The following is a 21,909-nucleotide window of genomic DNA, read 5'->3' as shown; positions in this document are numbered from 1 at the left end:
GGACTTTAAACATACTGTTTCCTCTGCCTGAAATACACCCCCAAAATCCCATGGCTCCTGACGTGGCACACTCTGACTTATCCTGCAATACTATATCAAGTAAGGCTGCCTCCCCTCCTTGCTTCTTAGCTCTTCTCCTATGCGTCCTGCGCCTGTTTCTGTCATTCTGTTTTCCCCCACCCAGCACCTGAATGCCCCACGCTTTGAGTGAGAGCCTGACTTTTACTATAGAAGAAGAAAACTCCAGCTATTCCCTTTTCTGGTATCTATTGCTAGAGCCCAGGCACAAGAACTAAAGCTTAGGAACCGTCAATCCCAGGCACTGGCCTTGACTTTGAACAAGCCAGCCAGTCATGTGAAGTACCTGGATGCTGCCGAGACTATACTGGGGCTGAGCGCTGGCAATGGGGTGGCTGTTTTCAGTTTTTGGAGGTGTTAGTGCCAATAAAAATCCAGAATGACTATGTGGCCTCCAAGACTGGCTCCTTGCCCCTCCCCGATATTCTGTGAGTCCTCTAATAGTCTTTATTAAATTCCTTTACTGCTCAGATTAGCCCACATTAGTTTCTGTTGTTAAAGCTAAGAATCCTGACAGATACTCGGCCTTAAAGCAATGGTGTGGTATTGTAACTACTTGTCTTTGTCCTCCACGTGACTGTGAGCTGGGAAGATGGCATGTCATCTCTGTGGCCTCAGTGTTGACAACAGTCAGAGTTGTGCATAGCAGATCCTCAACAAATCATTGTTAACTACATAATGGATTTATCTATGAAAAGAGGTTCCTCTGAGAATCCAGGTCCATGAAATGATGATAATGGTCCCAGAATATTTCCAGTGGTTGCGAGGAGCTGGGGCTTATTTTGGGTATCACTCTACTTGTAGTTCTCACAGAGGACAAGCACAATCACAAAGAGTTCCTTGTTGTTTAATTAAATACGAGATGTAATAGACATGGGATACTTATATACTTAGCAGCTCTGCAAAATGTTTGTAATGCACGTGGAAAGTACACAGTCAAATCAGAGACCTTCACTGTAGTGAATGATGGATAGTTTTAGGAATAGCCCCAAAGACAAAACTCTGAGTTCGCAGTAATGCCATCTGACCCGCATCATTTCCAGCTGCCCTACCACACGTTCTCACCATCTTCCTGGCCAGGTCCAAGTCTTGTAGCCCCTCCAGGACAACTAAGAAAACGCAAGTATGCATACTTGACTTTTCTGCTGCAGATTTTCAAGGAAACCAGATTGAACGGCGAGGCAAAATCTGGTAGAAAATCAATCAGAATAATTTCAAACACCCTCAACCCAAGTATGGTTGTGCAATTGACCAAATTTGTTATCTATTCCTTAGTTTTCTTTTCATGTCGTGCTAGGAGGAACTGCAAGTTTACATCTCTGATTTTATATGTTGTCTCTGACCAGGAGTTTGTCTTAATGAAATCCAAAGGAGGATTGGGCAGAACCAATTAGTAATCTTCCATTATATATTGTGCCTGGGTAGATAATCAAGCATTAGCAGCAATTATTTTTATAAGAATATAATACATGGCTTTTAAATGCCTCTAATAACAGACAGACACTCACACACTAAATTGCAACGATAACCTAGATTTAAAAAACACCGAAACATAGGATTTTAGAGCTGGAGGGACCTCGGTGCTCCTCTAGACTTACCTCCTCATTTCTTTGAAAGATTGTCTATTTATGTCAGGGATATAAATTTATGGCTTCCAGTGCTGACTCACCAGGTGAGAATGAGTAAGCTACCTGCCCTCTCTGTGTCCCAATATTCCCTTGAGTCAAAAATAATGATAAACATTTCATAGGGCTTATGTGAAGTTCAGTAAACTAACAGAGATCCAGTTTGGTCATGAGTTGTATGTGACCTCCTCTTTGAGATGTGGCTCCCTTTGCTACCAAATATAAAGAACATTTGCCACCTGATCACACCAGGCAGACTCTACTTTTCCTCCATGCATATTTATGTCACTTTGTGACACTTTCCCTTACCATCCCCCAATACAGTGCTTTGAATATACCTCCATTATAGCATTCCATATTAGTAGAATCATTTGTTTACACACATCTCCCTTCTGTTTGATTTTGTTCTTTATGAGGGCAGGGTCCCAATCTTATCTGCATTTTGATTCCCTGTGCCTAACACCATGGTTGGCACATAGCAGGCTTTCCATAAATGTTTGTTAAGACAATGAAGGAAATAATGCGTATGAAAGTGCTTTGAAAATCACGAAAGCACTAAGCAAATCTAAGGTATTATAATATATCCATTACCACTTATGCAATGTAAATCGCTTTGGAAAGCACAATACCCAACCAAAGAATGTTGCTGGGTGCCATCCAGTCGATTTTCACTCACAGCAACCCCACGTGACAGGATGCAACTGCTCCACAGGGCTTTCGAGGCTGTAATCTTTACGGGAGCAGATCTCCAGGGCTTTCTCTTGCAGAGCCACTGGGTGGGTTCGAACCTCCAGCCTTTTGGTTAGCAGCTGAGCACTAAACTCTTATGCCACCCGGGCTCCCCAAAGAACAAGATGGTCTAATTATTATTAGGCTTCTAAGTCAACAGGTAAGGTCCATCAGTACACAATTTAACACTCCCTTTTTTTTTTTTCACAGCCATCACAAAATCAAACAAAACAAACAAAAAATTACTGCCCCCCAACACTAAAAATAGAACAAAGAAAAAAAATTAAAAATTAAACAAGAAACCCCCAACAAAACCCCAGGCCTACATACATCTTTCCTTACTTCCTTCTGCCACCTCTGGTCTGTGTGGTTCTGTGTACAACCAGGGCCTGGGGCCTTGCGGGAGAGGGGCTAGCTGTACTCCTCTTATCTGAGATTGCTTGGGTGCCTTGACATTTTTGGAGATAAAAAAACAACAACAACAAACTAATAACAGCAAAAAACCATTTGCCATCTAGTTGATTCCGACTCATGGTGACCCATGTGTGTCAGAGTAGAACTGTGCCTCACAGGGTTTTCAGTGGCTGATTTTTCAGAGGTAGACCACCAAACCTTTCTTCTGCGGTGCCTTTGGATGGACTCAAACCTCCAATCTTTTGATTGGCAGCTGAGCTTGTTAACTGTTTACACCCCCAGGGACTCCCTTGATTGAAGATAGTCATTAGAAATTCATCCAGACCAAGAAAGGCAAGAGGACAAATGTCAAATGGTAATAATACTTGATAGGCCTCTTTTCTATATCTTCAGAAATATGGCCAGAGTCTGTTCACTCACTGCAAGCTTGTAAGTCCTTCCTGAAGTTTGTGGAATGTCCACCCAACGCTGTAGAACATGGAACAATTTGTGGATAAATCTGGATTGGGGCAGTCAGTGCACAGAAAGCAGAGGCCATTCCCTGGCTCGTTGCTCACATGGGCCAGTGTCCAGGGTCAGCGACAGGTTCTTCTGAGGTCATCAATGGATGCAGACTTGGGGGATAGCATCAAGAGGATTAAAGTCTTGATAATGAACAATGGGAATACTGGGCTTCTAATTTATCCCCCCAAGAGCATTGTTTCTGAAAAACAAAATGAAATGGGCTTCATGGCTTTTCCTTGGCTTCTTCACCTTCTGGGGACATGGCTGGCCATGGCACGTCACACACCATGAAAACATTTCTACATTTTTTCTCTTAGCTGTGTTTGTTTGGGTAACCATATGTCCCCACTTGTCTAGGACAGTCCCAGTTCATGCTTGTTGTCCTGGAGTAATTATTTATAGCTTTTCCTTTCACTTTCAAAAGTGACCTATTAGGACAGTTAACCATTTGTCACCTTATAAGGAGTGGGCTTGGCAACCAAGAATGGGACAGTCCCTAAGTAAGTGGAAGGTGCATAACTCAGGGGAGACTGCACTCAGACTCACGGACATCCAATCTTGGCTCCACCCCTTGCTGAGTGGGCAACTTGGACAAGTTACTTCATCCCTTAGAGCCTCATTTTATCATCCATGAGAAAGAGAATAATAATAATAATTGCACCCACCTCCCAGGTGTGTTGTAAGGCTGATGTGAGAAAAAATGTGTAGAGCACTTAATACAGCATTGGGTATACAGTAAGCCCTGACAGTGGTAACTATTATTCTTATTCTCCCTTCTTTCTTTTTTCCCTCATTCCCTTCCTGTCTTCCTTTCTCCATCATCCTTTTTTCTACCCTTTCTCTCATTCTTTCCTGTTTTTTTTTTTTTTCTTAAATAATGCTGTTGCAATATTTGGGTGGCCTGAAACTTTGTGACCAAATCAACATGGTAAAGGCTGGACGCTCTTGTTTCTTGTGGGATGCCCCTGAACCAGAGAGTGGCCAAAGCAGAGTTTCAGAAGTTTCTGAATCCTTTAGCTCATGCAGGAGAGATGGGTTAATTTTGTCTTCTTTGCGTTGCGGGAGAGAGTGGGAGATCTGAACATTCCCTCTCAGCAGAGTAGGAAATCTGAATATTCCTTCTCAGCCATCTTTGTCAGTCAACGGTTTCAGTCCTGAGTTTCTTAAAGTTCACTGATTTTGGTAGAAGCTGGACATGGTGACGTATGCTTCTTCTTGACTCGATCCCAGAGAAGTGAGGATGGGCTGTCCCTGGGAAGCTGGGTTCAATGTAATGATTCCTGATTGGAAAGGAAAAGGAGGGAGCAGAGTACTGTTTGTAGTTCCAGGGCTAAGCAGCAGACCCTGGTACACAAGGGGCCCATTTTTGCCACCATCTCTGCAGTTTGGGGATCTGGAGGAGGGGAGCTCATGGACATTACAAGTGCTGATATTTCCAGGCAGGCATCTCAGGGTTGAATCTCCTCTAAAAGTTTCTGGGGTGAGGACTGCATGCTCAGAGGGCCAGCTGAAGACTTGCACACCTCCTGCAAGCTCCTGCTTCTCAGACTCCTCGAGTGGTGGAGAAAAAGTGCCCTGCAGAAAGTCTTCTGCTTCATCTCTGGCTTGAATGTCATCCACCTTATGAATCTGACAGTCCAGGAAGCTTTCAGGATTGAAACTCACATTCAGATTCTGCATGGAAAAAGAGACAAGGCATGAAGACTGCGCCAGAGAAACATGCTGCCAAACATTCAGTTCAGGGGGAAGTCTAAAGAACTTTCTGACAAGGGTTCACCAGGGAATGTCACAGGACAACCCACATGTTCCTCAGTTGACTCTTTGCTTCTGGCAGTGCTATAACGTGCCAGGGTTTGAAGTGACCAATGGCTGTGCCTTCTGACCTTGAGAAGCCTGGGAAGTTCTGAGACTTGTGTCTCATTTTAGTGCCCTACCTCTAGGGAGCTGCAGCTAGGACCTTATAAGGGACTCTAGTTATAGGATCCAAAAAGGACCAAGAATTGAAGGTCAACTGTTATCCTGGAATGTCATTGTTGGCTCCTGGACTGTCTCCAACATGGTAACAGAAGCATCAGAAACACTCACTTTTTTTGGTTTCTTACACAGTTGTTCCAGAGTCTTCTTATGATCAGGGAGATTGGGCCATACAATAGGCTTAATTCTGAAATAAGAGAACATTTTTAGATGAATGAATGGCAGAGGGAGCAGGCACAATAGTTCTTTCCATTTATTATGAGGCAGGCATAAGGAGATGGGATTTCTGATCTTGGCTGTGCCACAACTATGTGGGTAACCTTACACAAAGTGACTTGTTTTCTCTGAATCTCAGGACCAGATGTCACTGCCATTGATTTACTCTGTGAACACGACATAACAATGGTGCACCACTGGGACGGAGCCCTAGAGGAAAGGAGCAACGAGGCTTGGAAAGAGACAGTTTTGGTGTAGCCCTGGCCCTCTACTCCCACTATAGGTATTGTCTTATTATTCCTTCTCTTTATAGGCAGCAACTCCTCTGCCCTAATTTTGCTGGAAGTGCTTTGATTCCTAAGTTACCCAGGGAAATAGCTTTAAGGTGGTGCTTTTCAAATTGGTGTATTTCTAATCCTGGGGATATGTGGTCCTGTGCTGATGGCACCTGTCAGAACCTTAACTAACTTAAGGTGTGCATGTTTAAAACATCATTTTTTTAAAACAGTGAAATAAATATGGTCTCATCATTGAGTAGAATGCAAAAGCCCCACTAATTCGTGTGCTCAAAGTCAGGACTTCAAACACATGTTGCGTTGGCCACAGGCGTCCCACCTGCCCAGGCACACTGATGGCATGGCTTCTACTCACTTTCCCCTTTTGGAGACTTTGGAGGAAAAGTTGGGGAAACACTGCCTTAAGGAATTCTCTTTTGGGGGAAGAATTTGCCCTATGTCCAGCTGATATATTTTTCACCTCTTAAGAAATTTACAGTGTCAGTGGAAAAGAGGAAGAGCCTCAATGAGGTGGATTGACACAGTGGCTGCAATAATGGGCTCAAGCATAACAACGATTGTAAGGATAGTGCAGGACCAGGCAATGTTTTGTTCTGTGGTGCATACGTTCGCTATGAGTCAGAAGCGACTCGACGGCACCTAACAACAACAATAACAAGAAATTTACTGTGGAAATTCACCGAGGCCTGAGGATGGGAAGAGGTATGGAGCACTGTAATTCCTGAAATGATTTATTTTCCCTTTCTCATCAATGAACATGGTTAAAGTTATGACTGTCTGGGATTCTGAACAATCACCCTCTTGATGAGTTGAAGAAAGTCACCTTTTTTTCCATAACACACAGGTTAAGATGACCAACAGGGCCACAGAGAAGAAACTCAGAATGCCGATAGTTTGCAAAACAGGATCCATCCTCCCTGGAATACAAACATAGATCTTGGCTAGCATTCATTAAGCAGGTAGTGGGGTAGACAGCAAGGATGCATTGCATTTATTTAGTGAATCGTGCCTGTTTATTATTTCTTGAAAACTATTCTTCAGTAAGTAGTATAATTTGCTAACATTATGGGGGAGTTCTGATTTCACTGACTTGGATGGTGAGGCTGAGAACATCTTTAACTGGAAATGCAAAAGAGATCTAGCCTCAAAGGTACCATCTCTGCCTCCCTTACTCCCACCACCAATGTGTCTACACCAAGGGAATGAAGCCAGAATGAGGGATGTTTAGATGAATGTTCTACCTGGCAGTCTCGACAATTTCTAGTGAGGTTGGAAGGTGGGTATTATAGAAAACTTTGCTCCTTCATCCCTCAAAAGGAAGGTATATGTAGGTGTTCCAAGTCCCCAGGGGCCTGCCTGAGCCATATTCTTAGGATCTTCTGGCCATTATCACTTTCTAGATCCATTAAAAAAAAAAAAAACAAACCCCAAACCTGTTGCTGTCAAGTTGATTTTGACTCATAGCAACCCTGTAGGACAGAACAGAACTGCCACATAGGGTTTCCAAGGTTGTAAACTTTACGGAAGCAGACCACCACATCTTTCTCCCAAGGAGTGGCTAAACACTTAACCACTGTGCCACCAGGACTCCAGTCTAGATCCATAGAACATATTAATTATTCTGGAAAAGAAGTCATGCAACAGCCACACCGACCTGCCTATCCATTATAGTAATAAAAGCATCCTCTTAAGGAGCCTTAGAGAAACCAGCCATTTGGATCCCAGCATAAAATGGTAGATTGGAGGTAGTGGTGGGAGATTTTGTTCAGAATTCTTAGCAGCGATCAGAAATATCCAGGACAGCAGCATCCAGACAGCCTGTACCAGCTAATCAGCTACTAAGAACCCTTCATCCACTTGCTCCCTTATTCATCACAAAGTGGATAAAGATGACAGGTCATTCTCCAGACTGTAAGAATGCCCCCTGTGGGAGTTCTAACTTGCAGGTTAGTTTCATCTCTCTCTCTCACTCTCGCTCACACACTTTCACATGCAAAGCATTATGGGAAGGAGGAAGGACAAAGACTCTATAGTTACTCCTCACCTGTGTCATTGGTTTCTGGAGTTCTGAAATGGTAACTTGGACTCCACGCACTCCAGTAGCCTTCAAAATAGGTTCCATCAGGAATTGATCGAACTTTAACCTCATACATTGCTCCAGGTTGTAGCTTTCTCTGCAGGAGTTCCAGCTTTGTACTCGATAAGTTCATGTTCTAAAGAGTAAAAAGAGTCATTGCATATTTAAAATGAAAAAAGAGGGGGTTGCCAAGATCTCCCGAATCATTTCAGGTTGAGCTTCTTTAGTCACGTGGGCCCTATCTTGAGGTTCTCTAACATTTGTTAGAAGGAGTAGCTTTGACATGTGGAGGGGTCAGCAGCAAAATTAGGGGCAGAATCTGTCCTAATGTCATAAATGATGCTGCAAATGGCCAAGGAAGGCAGCGGTACAATGGGTCTTTATTCAGGTGATTAGGTTCCCTGCTTTCTGGAAGAGGTGCATCACTCTCAGGCTCCCATTTTCATTTCTACACTTCAATCTCTTCTTTGTCTTTCTCTTGTTTCTCAAGCCCCACGGGAGATAAAGGGAAATAATAAGGGTTAGTGAGCAAGAATTATTTCCTTCCAGAAGGATACTATTCTTCCTTGCAAACAGCAATGTTGGGAATGCCAGTTTCACAACAGTCTCCCTAACACTGTGTATTATCCTTAATTTTAAAAATCTACCAGTTTGAGTGGTTAAAAAAAAAAAAATTCAATTGCTATTTACACTTGCATTTGTTACTTTTAATATATTCATTGAATTTTTATATTTCTTCTTTTTTGAAAGTTTTTTTCAAGTTCTTTGCTCATTTTCTATTGTGATATTTGTCTATTTCTTAATGATTTATGAGAGCTTTTTATATATTAGGAAAGCCTGGTAGTGTAGTGGTTAAAAGTTTGCCTGCCAACCAAAAGGTCGGCAGTTCAAATCCACCAGGCACTCCTTTGGAAACCCTATGGGGTAATTCTACCCTGTCCTATGGGGTCACTGTGAGTCAGAATCAACTTGACAGCAAGGGGGATCTTTACATATTAAGGCTACTAAGTACCTCTGGGTAAGTACCTCTCAGTTACATATGTGGCAATTTAAAACTAATTTTTAATTTGCCTTACAATTTTGATTATTGTGTGTGCTGACATATATAAGTCTCTATTTTTTTCCAGTTTTTTCCTTTGTTTCCCTGCTTTTATGTTTAAGATGTTTTTCTTTTTTTTTTTTTAATGTGGTGAAAGTATATACAATGAAATATTCTCCAATTCAACAATTTCTGCCTGTATTTTTCAATGACATTGATTACATTCTTTATGTTGTACAACCATTCCTGCTATCCTTTTCCACATTATTCTATCACCATTAACGTAAACTCAATGCCCCATAAGAAAAAAACTTTCCCTTTCCCCTCTCCCTGCCACCCCTGTAATAATCTTTGGTTTCTATATATTTGCTTATTTCATATAAATGAGGTCATACAGTATTTGTCCTTTTGCAACTGCCTTATTTCGCTCACCATGATGTTTTCAAGGTTCATCCATGTTGTGGCATGCATCAGGACTTCATTCCTCTTTATGGCTGCATAATGTTTCCTTGTATATGTACCATGTTTTGTTTATTAATTCATTTCTTTATGGACACTGCACAAAGGTGTTTTTTTCCCAAATAACATGTGAAAGTGATGTCAAACATGATACTTTCTGAGGCCCCCAAATAAAGGGGATTGATTAGGTCTCAATCTATATTGTTAATTTTGACTGCCTAATTCAGAAACATTATAAAGACAAAAGACAGAGCAATTAAAAAAAAAAAATCAGAGCTAGAACATGAACGGGCCAAGAAAGATCCAGGTTTTGTGGGGCCTGAAGTTTATACAAGAACTTCTTTCAGTAAAAGGTACATTTTGAACACAAAATTGCTAGGCGCCATCCCAGAGAAAATATGCCCCTGGAACTGTGATATAGGCAACATTAAGAAGTTTTTATTTCATAAATGTGATCGAGCTACATACCATCCAGTCGTTTTCATTTTTTTCCTGGCGGTAGGCTACATCATGCACTAAGTCTTTGACATAAAGCTTTTGCAAGTGCGATGTATTAAATGTCACTAAAAAGTCATTTGCTCCCTCGCGATAGACGACTCTTAAGTCAAAAGGAGCCTCGGGTTTAACTGGAAAGGGAAAAGAAATGAGGTCAGTCTCTACAACAGTCAACAAGGTAATAATTTTTAAAGTCCATCTACTCTGAAAATCACATTTCCTCTCTGTGGTAGTAACCATTTCTTCTCTTCCTGGGTTCAAAGCCAGACTACACTTCCCAGCATCCCTTACTGTTAGGTGTGGCCTTGTGATAAACGTCAGCAGCAGTGATGTACACGCAGCACCTCTACTCCTGGCACCCAAACCCTCAGTGTATGACTCCAGTCTTTTTTCTTCTTCCACAATTTAGAGCCATATGTTGAAGATGGTAGAGCCACAGGATGGACAGAGCCCTGAATATTGTTTGGAGGAGCACCACCCACAGGTTAGGAACACCCATTTTGGCTCTTATGTGAGTAGGGAATAAATGTATTGTTTTTGAGATATTGTATGTTTTGGGGCCTGTTGTTACAGCTACTAGTGTTACACTCGAACACATTTTCTTTGCCTTTTGAATACTATAGAACTTGTTACTAACTAGCCCCAAAGCAAGAGCATTTAAATTTTGACCAGTTGGTGTCGAGTTGATTCTGACTCATGGCGACTCTGTGTGTGTCAGAGTAAAACTGTGCTCCACAGGGTTTTCAATGACAATTTTTCAGAAGTGGATTGCTAGGCCTCTGGGTGGACTCGAGCCTCCAAACTTTTGGTTAGCTGCCGAGCCTATTAACTATTTCCACCATCCAAGGACTCCATTTAAACTTTGAGTCTTCATTATTTCAATAAAATTAGGATGTGCTGGGGGTCTTGCACGTCAATTAATTGACATAGAAGTTGAGGGTCTGCACCCTGGCCCTGGCCGGTAAATTGCAGAGTGACATCAAGCTGCCCCCTTGTCTGCAAAATAAAAAAAAAACCAAAAAAATACAACCCACTGCCGTCAAGTCGATTCTGACTCATAAAGACCTGATAGGACAGACTAGAACAGCCCCACAAGGTTTCCAAAGCTGTAAGTCTTATAGGACAGAGTAGAACTGCCCCATTGGGTTTTCAAGGCTGTAAGTCTTTACTGAAGCAGGCTGCCACATCTTTCTCCTGCAGAGCAGCATTCAAACAGCTGGCCTTTTGGTTTGCAGCTGACCTCTTTAACCACTGCACCACCAGGGCTCCTGGTGTTGTCTGCATTGACTCTAAACTCCGATCTGGCTTTCTTTTGTTGGCCTATGTCACAAAGTTGCTGTTAGGATCAAATGTCCCTGATATGAAATGCTTTTGGAAGGAAGCAGGTATTACTTGAAGTAGAACAAACCCTGAGAAAGATTTGAATTTCTAGAAGAGCACCTGTGTTCAGGCTGGCCTGAACCTTCCCTGTCCTGGCCTTATAGCTGCTCTTTCACCATAGCCTGGGAAGCTAGTGGTCTAAGGAATGAGATGGCTGCCTTTTTTGTATGATTAATGCCAGGAAGACTAATAGTGACCCTGTAGGACAGAGTATAACTGCCCCATATTGTTTCCCAACGCAATGCCTCATTTGATTTTTTTTTTTTTTTTTTTGCCCTTTAGGTGAAAGTTTACAGCTCAAGCTAACTTCTCATACCAAAATTTATACACACATATTGTTATGTGACACTAGTTGCAACCCCTGTAACGTGACGGCACACTCCCCTTTTCCACCCCAGATTTCCTGTGTCCATCCAACCGGCTCCTGTCCCTTCTTGCCTTCTCATGATGCCTCTGGACAGGAGCCGCCCTTCTAGTCTCGTGTATCTGCTTGAACTAAGAAGTACACTCTTCATGAGTATTATTTTATGTTTTATAGTCCAGTCTAATCTTTGTCTGAAGAGTGGGCTTTGGGAATGGTTTTAGTTCTGGGTTAACAGAGCCTCTGGGGTCATGGCTTTGGAGGTTCCTCCAGTCTCAGACCATTAAGTCTGGTCTTTTCATGTGAATTGAAGTTCTGCTCCATACTTCTGTCTCGCTGCATCAGGGACTCTTTTGTTGTATTCCCTGTCAGGGTGGTTATTTGTGGTAGCTGCACCATCTAGTTCTTCTGGTTTCAGGATGATGGAGTCTCTGGCTTATGTGGTCCTTTTGGCTAATATTTTCCTTGTGTCTTTGATGTTCTTCATCCTCCTTTCAGTTGGGACCAATTGGGATAGGACCAATTGGGTTGGGATTCAAGTGGGTTGGGACCAACTGATGCATCTCAGATGGTTGCTTACAGGCTTTTAAGACCGCAGACACCACTCACCAAAGTGGGATGCAGAACACTTTCTTAATAAACTTTGTTATGCCAATTGACCTAGATGTCCCCTGAAACTATAGTCCCCATATCCCAGCTACTCTGTCCTTCAGAGTGTTTGGTTGTGTTCAGGAAACTTCTTAGCTTTTGGTTTAGTACAGTTGTGCTGACTACAGGAGCAGATCACCAGGCCTTTTCTCCTGTGGAGCTGTTGGTGGGTTCAAACCGCAGGCCTTTAGGGTTGCTATGAGTCAGAATTCACTCGATGGCCCACAACAACAACACTGTCAGACAGAGATGGGGGAACACATAGGTTAAAATCTAATCTAAACTTGGTACTAATGAGAGCATGTATGTTCATAAAATGTACACTCAGTAGACTGAGCTGGATTCCAGGCTGTCTGAACTGGATTTTTAGACTCAGTTGGTGACCCAGTAAAATGAAACCTGTGGCAGAGTTTGGCCCAGTTATTGTAGGCTGTTGCTCAGAGTGGAGAAAGCCTAAGTTTATCCTTCATTGCCCTAACCCTGTGCTGTCGAGTCGATTCCGACTCATAGAGACCCTATAGTACAGAGTAGAACTGCCCAACAGAGTTTCCAAGAGGTACTGAAAAAGGGGAAGTGGCTCTTTCTTACCCTTGGATGTTTTGTAAAAGAGGAAGTTTATCCTCTTTTAAATGTACTATAAAAAGCAAACTGCCCTAGAGGGAAGCAGGAGGAAGGGAGCAGGGGTGGAGAAACAGATCAACAGGGAGAAAACTTTCCACCCTGTTACTCCTCCTGAGCCAGGCCATATCCTTCATTTAAGGAAATACTTAAGATTCATGTTCTCAACGAAACCTCCTCAGGCTAAATCCTCTGCTCCATCCCATCCCCTAAAGACTCTCAATAATGCAGGAATTCATGAAGAACAGAACTAATATTGGTTACACTTCTAAGTGCCAAGTGCTTTACTTATGTCATTTCAAACAATATGAGCCACATAACACCTGTTTGGGCATCGTCCAGCTGTGTATATGTCCATCGTCCCATAAGTTTAGCAACAGGACCTAGTGGTCGTAGGGAACGCAACAGCTCCCCTCAGACAACACATATATCTCTTATCTCTTGCATACAAAGTGATTGTGCAGTCCAGCAGCCATTTTTTATTATGAACCATTGTATGTACTTCAAATTTTTAATATAATAGGCTTTACGGGGTTGTTTTGTAACTATAGGCTGTACATACGTTGGATATTCATAACCTGGGGACTGCCTGTATATAATATGGTATTGGCACAACGTCCAAATCACATAACGTCTTATTTCACAGAACATATTGTGGACGATAAGTGACATATGACTGTAATGACTTTTCTTAACTCTATTGATTAGGAAACTGAGTCTCAAAGAAGTTAATTAAGTTCAGTGTGTTGTTGTTGTGTGCCCTCAAGTGGATCCTGACTCCTAGTGATCCTATAGGACAGAATAGAACTGCCCCATAGAGTTTCCTAGACTATAATCTTTATGGGAGCAGATCACCAGGTCTTTTCTCCTGGGGAGCCACTGGGTGAGTTCGAATCTTTCGGTTAGCAGCTGAATGCCTAATCATAGGCCCACCAGGGCTCCTTTTCAAGCTCCTCTAGAATGATTTAGCTAGTAACTGGTTGCAGTCAAGTCGTTCTGACTCATGGTGCCTCATGCGTGTCAGAGTAGAACTGTGCTCCATAGAGATTTTATGGCTGTAGTTTTTCAGAAGTAGATAGTCAGACCTTTCTTTTGAGGTGCCTCTAGGTGGACTTGACCCTCCAATCTTTCAGTTAGCAGTGTTAACGAGTTAACCATTTGCATCACCCAGGAACTCCATAAAATGGTTTAACAGGATTTAAATCCAATTCTGTCCAATTCGAGGCTCACTCTCCTTCATTTAGCTTTTGCTTTTACTATTTCATTATCTTATACTTGGCTTGGAAACCCTGGTGGTGTAGTGGTTAAGACCTACGGCTGGGCTGCTAACCAAAAGGTCGGCAGTTGCAAATCTACCAGGCGCCCCTTGGAAACACTATGGGGCAGCTCTACTCTGTCCTGTAGGGTCGCTGTGAGTTGGAATCAACTTGATGGAAATGGGTTTTTTTGTTTTTTTTTTTTAAATACTTTCTTATCCAGACATTCCAAAACAGGCTGGTCTCTAGCTGAGATGGTGTCATTGAGAAAATCAGAAATAGGTGCCCGTTCCTCAAGTAACATTTTTCATAGTCCATATATTGTTACACAGTCTGAACAACCTTATCGCTTTCGCTGCCAGGAACAGTGGGAAGACAGGAAGTTGCCCCCTCCAGCCTTATTGGGGGACCACATCTAAAGAAAAAGAGCTGTCAGGGAGCTCTGGTTCTGGGGTTCAATCAGGAGCATCCAATTTAAATTCAATTAAATGTCAGTTCCATTAATCAAATGTTACATTAGGAATCAGGAGAAGATGTTGCTATGAGACCATGTCTCTACCACCCTCATCCTGCTTTCCCTGATCCCCGCCCCCCAAGTGCTTTCCAAAGCCCCTAGGGGCTCACACCATCCCCTTTCATGTGCTACTGGCTGTGTTCAAACTCTCTTTTCCTCCCTGCTGATCGCATGAGGCATGTCAAGTTTGCAGTTTGCTGGGGGTGCAGAATTCGGGCCTCTAAGAGCATTGGGCAGGTGAGATCTGGGGATTCAAATGGGGTAGGGTGTTACCTGGAGCCTGTGGGTGTGCCATGAGTACTCCCATGCTAACTCTCTTTTAATTATGCTGCTGTAGACTTCAGTAGCATAGAGGCTCTCCCCTGCTACTCCAGGACCCTGTCAGAGACCTGAGAATCTACGCTTTCTGTCCTCTCTGAGAGAAGTGAATATGTATTTACGATGTAAGTGGTGAACCCTTAGATATGGTGCCCTTGTGCAGTGCACAACTTGAACAACCTCTCATAGCAGTCTAGTCTCCAAATGACCAAATCCCAGCTTGCTCATGTTCCATTCTCAGAGATACCCTATTGTTGCCATACTCAACTTGGACGGCACTCATACTGGCAGTAGTCAGTGTTGCTGTGTGGCTAACATGCACAGCTCTCTGTCTAATGTCTCTTTTCTACTACCTCTGCTTTTCTACAGGATAATTGTTCACTCATGGAACTCCTGCTTTTACCCCTTATTTTACTATCTCAGTGAGACGAAGTTGAGGCTAGACTCCAGGATTATCACCTCTTTCTTGTCTCTAATAAGTATTGCTCTCTTATCATTGATTTTCTTTTTGGGAGGCAGGAGGTTGGACAATAGGAAGAGAAACAATTATAATATTTAAAACCAGTAAAAGCATACATCTCTGCTATTACTTTGAACAGTTTTTTTCCCTCGTATACATTGTTTTATTTGTAAATCTCCATAGGTAGAATAAATACAAATAACATCCCATTGCACTGATATATCATAATTGGCTTGGACATTCCCTTATAACAGGATATCCTGAGATTTTGAAAAATAACCTTATTCACTTCAGGGTCATAAATATGTAAGTAATAGAAAAAAGAAAAAAAAACTTTGTATTCCCAACGTTTGTGATTATTTTGATTTGTTTGCCTAGCAACCAAATGGTGAACTGGTAATTAATATTGACTAAAAACCATGAGTCAGAATCAACTCGATAGTAGCAGGTTTGTTTGTTTTTTGTTGTTAATAACCAGGTAGTTGAATGGATTTTCTGATTTATATCATTCTGCTTGTAGATATTATATAGATCCAAAGGATCGTGTAGATTTAAATCCAATTATAATTGTATTTGAGGTGTAATTGTTATCATTTTTTTTTTTTTTGGCAAAGTTTAACATGCGTATTCTTGGCCAAATCCAAATCAGATTTGCTCTGTGCATCACTCCCCAGTAATAAGACTCATAAGAAGGCATATTTAGTTTTTAAAATAACTTGACAATTGTGGTAACCACACTCAGAATGTGATGGAGCTATGGGCAGAAGTCTAGGTTAGGAAGGAAAGGATCTATGTGAGTGGATGAAGCAGGCCTACCTCCATTTAGACTCTTCATACAGATTAGTTCTTGCTGCAATTTGTAGTTGCTCTTCCACCCTCTGCCATAGCTGAGTTTGGGGACTCTCAAAATGCTCTTACAGCAGGAATTCATAGCATAAGTTTCAAACTTTTCATTTCTTTAAAAAATTATTTCCATCAGACAATTTCCTATTATTTATTGCAGATTATTGGCATGATTTGTCTACTTTCAACTACCAAAAGTCCAGACACAGTGTTTTCTGGTATCTAAAAATCTGACAGTGGCAACCACATCCCCACATACAACTTCTTACCTATCTTGACTATGTTCATTGTTTTGCAAGTTATGCTCTTCTGTCCCAGTTTCACACAGATATCGCTGTCTCCAATCAGTAAGAATTTCTTTGTCCTGATGAAATACATGTCTTGCAGTTTATTCAAATTCAGGCAATTTACCTCCAAAAGCGCCCCACTGTAGAAATGAAAAAAGAATCTATTTTAATTCAGGCAGGACTTTCTGCATACAGTGGAATAGCAGCCTATGTAGATTTCGGTTGTATGACTTCACCTTTGTCCATAAGTATGTGGGTGTGTGTTGGTGCATGCGTGAGACAAAGTAAAGAAAAAGAATTAAAATAATGTGGTCTCCTGCTGCTTTTACACTCGCTGATGACTGACTGAGGCATCAGACGAAATCACACCTGAAATTGTTAAGCATCCTCCTGACCATCATGGAAAGAAATATGAATGATTTTTTTTAAAAAGGTTTCTTGATCATTGAAAAACAAGAAGATAAAGGAAATCATAGAATAGTCTAAAGGACTGTATACCTAAAATCACATATATTTAATGGGTAATTTAACAGATTTTTCATAGGTAATTTGAACTGTGCTCAACTTTTGCTTGAACAGCAGTCTTTAAAATCAACCCTTTTTTCCACACTCCCTAACTTAACAGGCAATAGTAATGCCTTAGGAATTGGATTCTGTCACTTCTCTGTCCTCTTCCTTCCAATTAAGGTCAGGCTTTTAGGAAACTTAGGAAGGGAGAATGTTGCCTATTGTGCAACTAGTGAGTCCCTGGTGATGCTAATGTGCTCCACTATTAGCAGAAAGGTTGGAGGTTTGAGTTTACCCAGAGGTGACTCAGAAGAAAGGCCTGGCTATCTATATCTGAAAAATCAACAATTGAAAACCTTGTGGAGCCCAGTTGTACTCTGACACACTCTGGGTTGCAGTGAGTTGGAATCAACTAGAAAAACAATGGTTGATTGGTGGAACTAACATCAAAAGCTCTAAATTTTATGCTTAAAAAAAAAAACCCTATTAAAAAATTACAAGTGTTAGTTCCAGTAATGGTAGAATTGGTTATATCAGACTAAAAAAATGAGTGAGCTTAATAGTGGCTCCCAAAAGGTATGCCCAACTACTAAACTCTAGAACCTTTGGATGACCTTATCCAGAACAAGGGTTTTTGGAGATGTAATCTTATCTGGAGGTGGGGTCATCCTGGGTTAGGTTGGATCCTAAATTCAATGACTGGTGTCCTTATAAAAGACAGAAAAGGAGAAGATACACAGAGACACAGAGGAGAAACCTAGGGGAGAAGATCATGTGAAGATACAGGCAGAGTTTGGAGTTAAGCAGCTATAAACTAAGGAATACCACCAATTGCTGGAAGTCACCTGAAGTTTAGGAAAGAGGTATGGAACAGATTCTCCCTCAGAGCCTCCAGAAGGAATCGAACCTGCTGAAACCTTGATTTTAGACTTCTGGCCTCTGGAACGATAAGCAAATTAATTTCTGTTCCTTTAAGTCACCAAGTTTGTGGTAATTTTTTTATAGCAGCCCTAGGAAACTAATACATGTAAGGAAGCCACAACAGCTCTCATAATATTAGACAATGTGGTTTTCATGGCAAGAAGTATTACTAGAGATAAAGAGCAACATTTCATAATGATAAAAGTTTCAATTCTTCGGGAAGATATAGCAATAATAAACCTATGCGTGCCTAACAAAAGAGCTTTAAAACACATGAAGCAAACACTGACAGAAATAAAGAAATAGAAATTCCACAATCATTGTTGGAGATTTAACATTTCATCTGGAAAGCTGATGTAACAAATAAACAAAAAAATCAACAAGTTACAGAATCTAAACACTGTATACCACCTTGGAACTAATTGAGATTATAAAATACTATACCCACCAACTACAGAGTATGCATTCTTTTCAAATGTTTATGGAAATTCACCAAGATATGTAGTAAAACCAGTTGCCCTCGAGTTGATTCTAACTCGTAGCAACAAAGTAGAACTTACCCATAGAGTTTCCAAGGAGTGCCTGGTGGATTTGAACTGCTGATCTTTTGGTTAGCAGCCATAGCTCTTAATCACTATGCTGCCAGGGTTTCCAGATATATGGTATGGTAGGCTATAATGCAAGTCAATAAATTTCAAAATTCTGATAACTTACAAATTCTGCTCTTTGACCAAAACAAAAGTAAACTAGAAAGAACTAACAATACCATATAAAGTAAAAAATATTTATAAATTAACACCTTTTTTACATAATTATGGGTAAAAGGAGAAATATCAAGAGAAATTTAAAAATATTTTAACTGAAAGATAATGAAAATACAGCAAATCAAAATCTGTGGTCTACAGCAGTGCTTAAAGGAAGTTTTAAGCATTAATTGCTGCTTTTTACTAGAAAAAGAAGAAAGGTTTAAAATAAATGTGTTAAGTTTCTATCTTAAGAAAATAGAAAAAAATGAACAGATTGAACTCAAAGTAAATTGATGGAAAGAAATAATAAAGAACGTGCAGAAAGCAAATTAAACAGAAATAGACAATACAAAAATTAACAGAGCTAAAAAGTGTTTCTTTGCAAAGGTTAATAAAACTGATACCCCTAACAAGAGTGGTTAAAGAAAAGAAAGCAAACATGTAAATTACCAATATCAGGCATGGAAGCCGGGATATCACTGCAGATTGTGTAGACATTACTGGTAAAGAAATGTAAAAGTTTATGCCAATAAATTTAACAACTTAGATGTCATGGAACATTTTCTTGTAACTACAAATTAGTAAAATCGACCCAGAAGAAATTAAATACCTAAATAGTTCTATTTCTTTCAAAGAATTTAAATTTATTAGCAAAAAAGTACTCTGTAAAGAAAACTCTATGCCCAGATGGCTATATGCTGGTGAATTCAATAAAATATTTAAGATGGAAATAGTACCAATCTTATACAAATTCTTCCAGAAAATAGAGGTGAAGTGGACACGTTCCAACTTGTTTTATAAAGCCAGTTGGACCCTGGTACCAGAAAGAAATTTTCAGAGAGATAGTCATTCCTCAAGAATATATATGCAAAATTCCTCAAGAAAATATTAACACATTGATGCTAATACGTTACAGCCAGGCGGGATGTATCCCAGGAAATCAAGGTAGGTTCAAAATCCAAAGCCCAATCAGTGTATTCGTCACATTAAAGAACAAAGTATATAAATAATCTGATCAACTTAACTGATGCAGAAAAAGCACTTGAAAAAATCCCACTTTCATTCATGATAAAACAAAACAAAACAAAACAAAACAAAACAAAACAAAACAAAACAAAACAAAACAAAACAAATAACTCTCAGCAAAGAATAGAAGGAAACGTCCTCAATCTGATAAAAGACATCTACAAAAAAACCTACAGTTAATATTATACTTCACGGTGAAATTTTGAATGCTTTCCCTCTAAGAGAACAAGGCAGGGATGTGTGTCACTCTCCACATTCCTGCCAACAATCCGATCTTTCAGTGGGGCGCTGCTGTTTGTTTCCTACAGGCAACAGATTTGGTTGCTATGCAACAGGCATGCTGCCCTCATTTATCTTGGCAATTAGTGAACCGGTTTGAAGCCCTGCTACAAAGCAATAGTAATCTCAATAGAAAGAATATTAGGTTCAGACAAGACTTATACATCTAAGGTTAACTGATTTTAAACACAGGTACCCAATCGATTTTAATGGGGAAAAGAAAGTCTTTTCAGCAACTGAAAATAAATGAGTAAATGCATGGAAAAAATGAATCTTGATTATTCACAAAAAATAGCGATAGATTAAAAAATTAGAGACCTAAATACAAATCATTTAGAAGAACACAGGAAAATATCCTGCCATCTTTGGGGGTAGGCAAAGATATCTTAGCAAGGACACAAAAAGCACTTAACATAAAAGTAAAAATTGATACACTGAACTTCATCAAAATTAAAAAAATAAACTTTTGTTTATTTTAAGATACACCACTAAGAAAATGAAATGGCAAGCTACAGACTGTCAGAAAATAGTTGCAGTACATATATCAGACAAAAGAATTGTATCTAGAATATATGAGGAAATCATACCCATGAATAATAAAAGGGCAAACAACTCAATGAAAAATAGGCAAAAGACTTTAACAGATATTTGACAAAAAAGACATACAAATGTCCAATAAGCACATGAAAAGATGGTCAACATTTTTGTTATTTGAGAAATGCAAGTTAAAGTCACAATGAGATACTATTTCAAAACTCTAGCATGGCTAAAATTAAAAAGACTGACAACACTAGATGTTGGCAATCATGTGGCTCTTTCATATACTGCTGTTGAGAGAGTAAAATGGTAGAGCCATTTCCGAAAACTGGCACCTACCCTGTATCATAAGGGGATGTATTAAGGTTTGAAAACATACGTCCACAAAATGTCTTGCACAAGAATGTTAATGTTGTTGTTAGGTGCCATCGAATCATTTCTGACCCATAGCCACCTTATGTACAACCAAACGAAACACTGCCCAGTCCTGCGCCATCCTCACAATCATTGCTATATTGGAGCCCATTGTTGCAGCTACTGTGTCAATCCATCTCGTTGAGGGTCTTCCTCTTTTTCATTGACCCTCTACCTTACCAAACATGATGTCCTTCTCCAGGGAATGGTACCTCATGATAACATGTCCAAAATAGTGAGACAAGCCTTGCCATCCTCTCTCCCAAGGAGCACTCTGGCTGTACTTCCAAGATAGACTTGTTTGTTCACAGTCCGTGGTATATTCAGTATTCTTCACCAACACCGTAATTCAAAGGCATCAATTCTTCTTTGGTCTTCCTTATTCATTGTCCAGCTTTCACATCCATGGGAAGTAATTGAAAATATTACGGCTTTAGTTAGACACACTTTCGTCCTCAAGGTGGTATGTTTGCTTTTCAACACTTCTTTTGATGCTTTCTGTACTGTTTAATATTTTCCCTGTAGAATCCTTCAATATTGCAACTCGAGGCTTGAATTTTTTCTTTAATCTTCTCAAGCTGCCCTTAGAAATTTTCTGTTCAGCTATTCTACTTCATCATTTCTTCCATTCTCTTTAGCTACTCTATGTTCAAGAACAATTTTTAGAGTCTCTTCTGACATCCATTCTGGTCTTTTCTTTCTTTCCTGTCTTTTTAATGACATTTTGCTTTTTTTTTTTTAATGACCTCTTGCTTTCTTCATATATGATGTCCTTGATGTCTAGTCTTCGGTCATTAGCGTTCAATGCATCAAATCTATTCTTGAGATCGTCTCCGAGTTCAGGTAGGAAATACTCAAGGTCATATTTTGGTTCTCGTGAGCTTATTT

At 40.4% G+C, this 21,909-nt stretch overlaps 1 protein-coding gene across 3 annotated transcripts in view; it reads right to left on the bottom strand.

Moving 5' to 3' along the window:
* Positions 1-909: 909 nt before the first annotated feature.
* The window catches only part of IL7R (interleukin 7 receptor), a 31,297-nt gene continuing 10,297 nt past the window's right edge, over positions 910-21,909 (bottom strand). For all 3 annotated transcript variants that reach the window (XM_049862292.1, XM_049862299.1, XM_049862307.1), the window contains 6 exons: positions 16,574-16,731; positions 9,880-10,037; positions 7,881-8,049; positions 6,660-6,753; positions 5,436-5,511; positions 910-5,024 (listed from right to left, as the gene is read on the bottom strand). In XM_049862292.1, the coding sequence (XP_049718249.1) occupies positions 4,521-5,024; positions 5,436-5,511; positions 6,660-6,753; positions 7,881-8,049; positions 9,880-10,037; positions 16,574-16,731 (1,159 nt within the window). In that variant the 3' untranslated portion in view covers positions 910-4,520. The remainder of the gene's footprint in view (positions 5,025-5,435; positions 5,512-6,659; positions 6,754-7,880; positions 8,050-9,879; positions 10,038-16,573; positions 16,732-21,909) is intronic.

This window comes from Elephas maximus, chromosome 2 (assembly GCF_024166365.1).
Source record: "Elephas maximus indicus isolate mEleMax1 chromosome 2, mEleMax1 primary haplotype, whole genome shotgun sequence".
NCBI classification, from domain to species: domain Eukaryota; kingdom Metazoa; phylum Chordata; class Mammalia; order Proboscidea; family Elephantidae; genus Elephas; species Elephas maximus.
The sequence above is the reverse complement of the archived record's forward strand: the minus strand, read 5'-3'. Positions and strand labels throughout refer to the sequence as shown.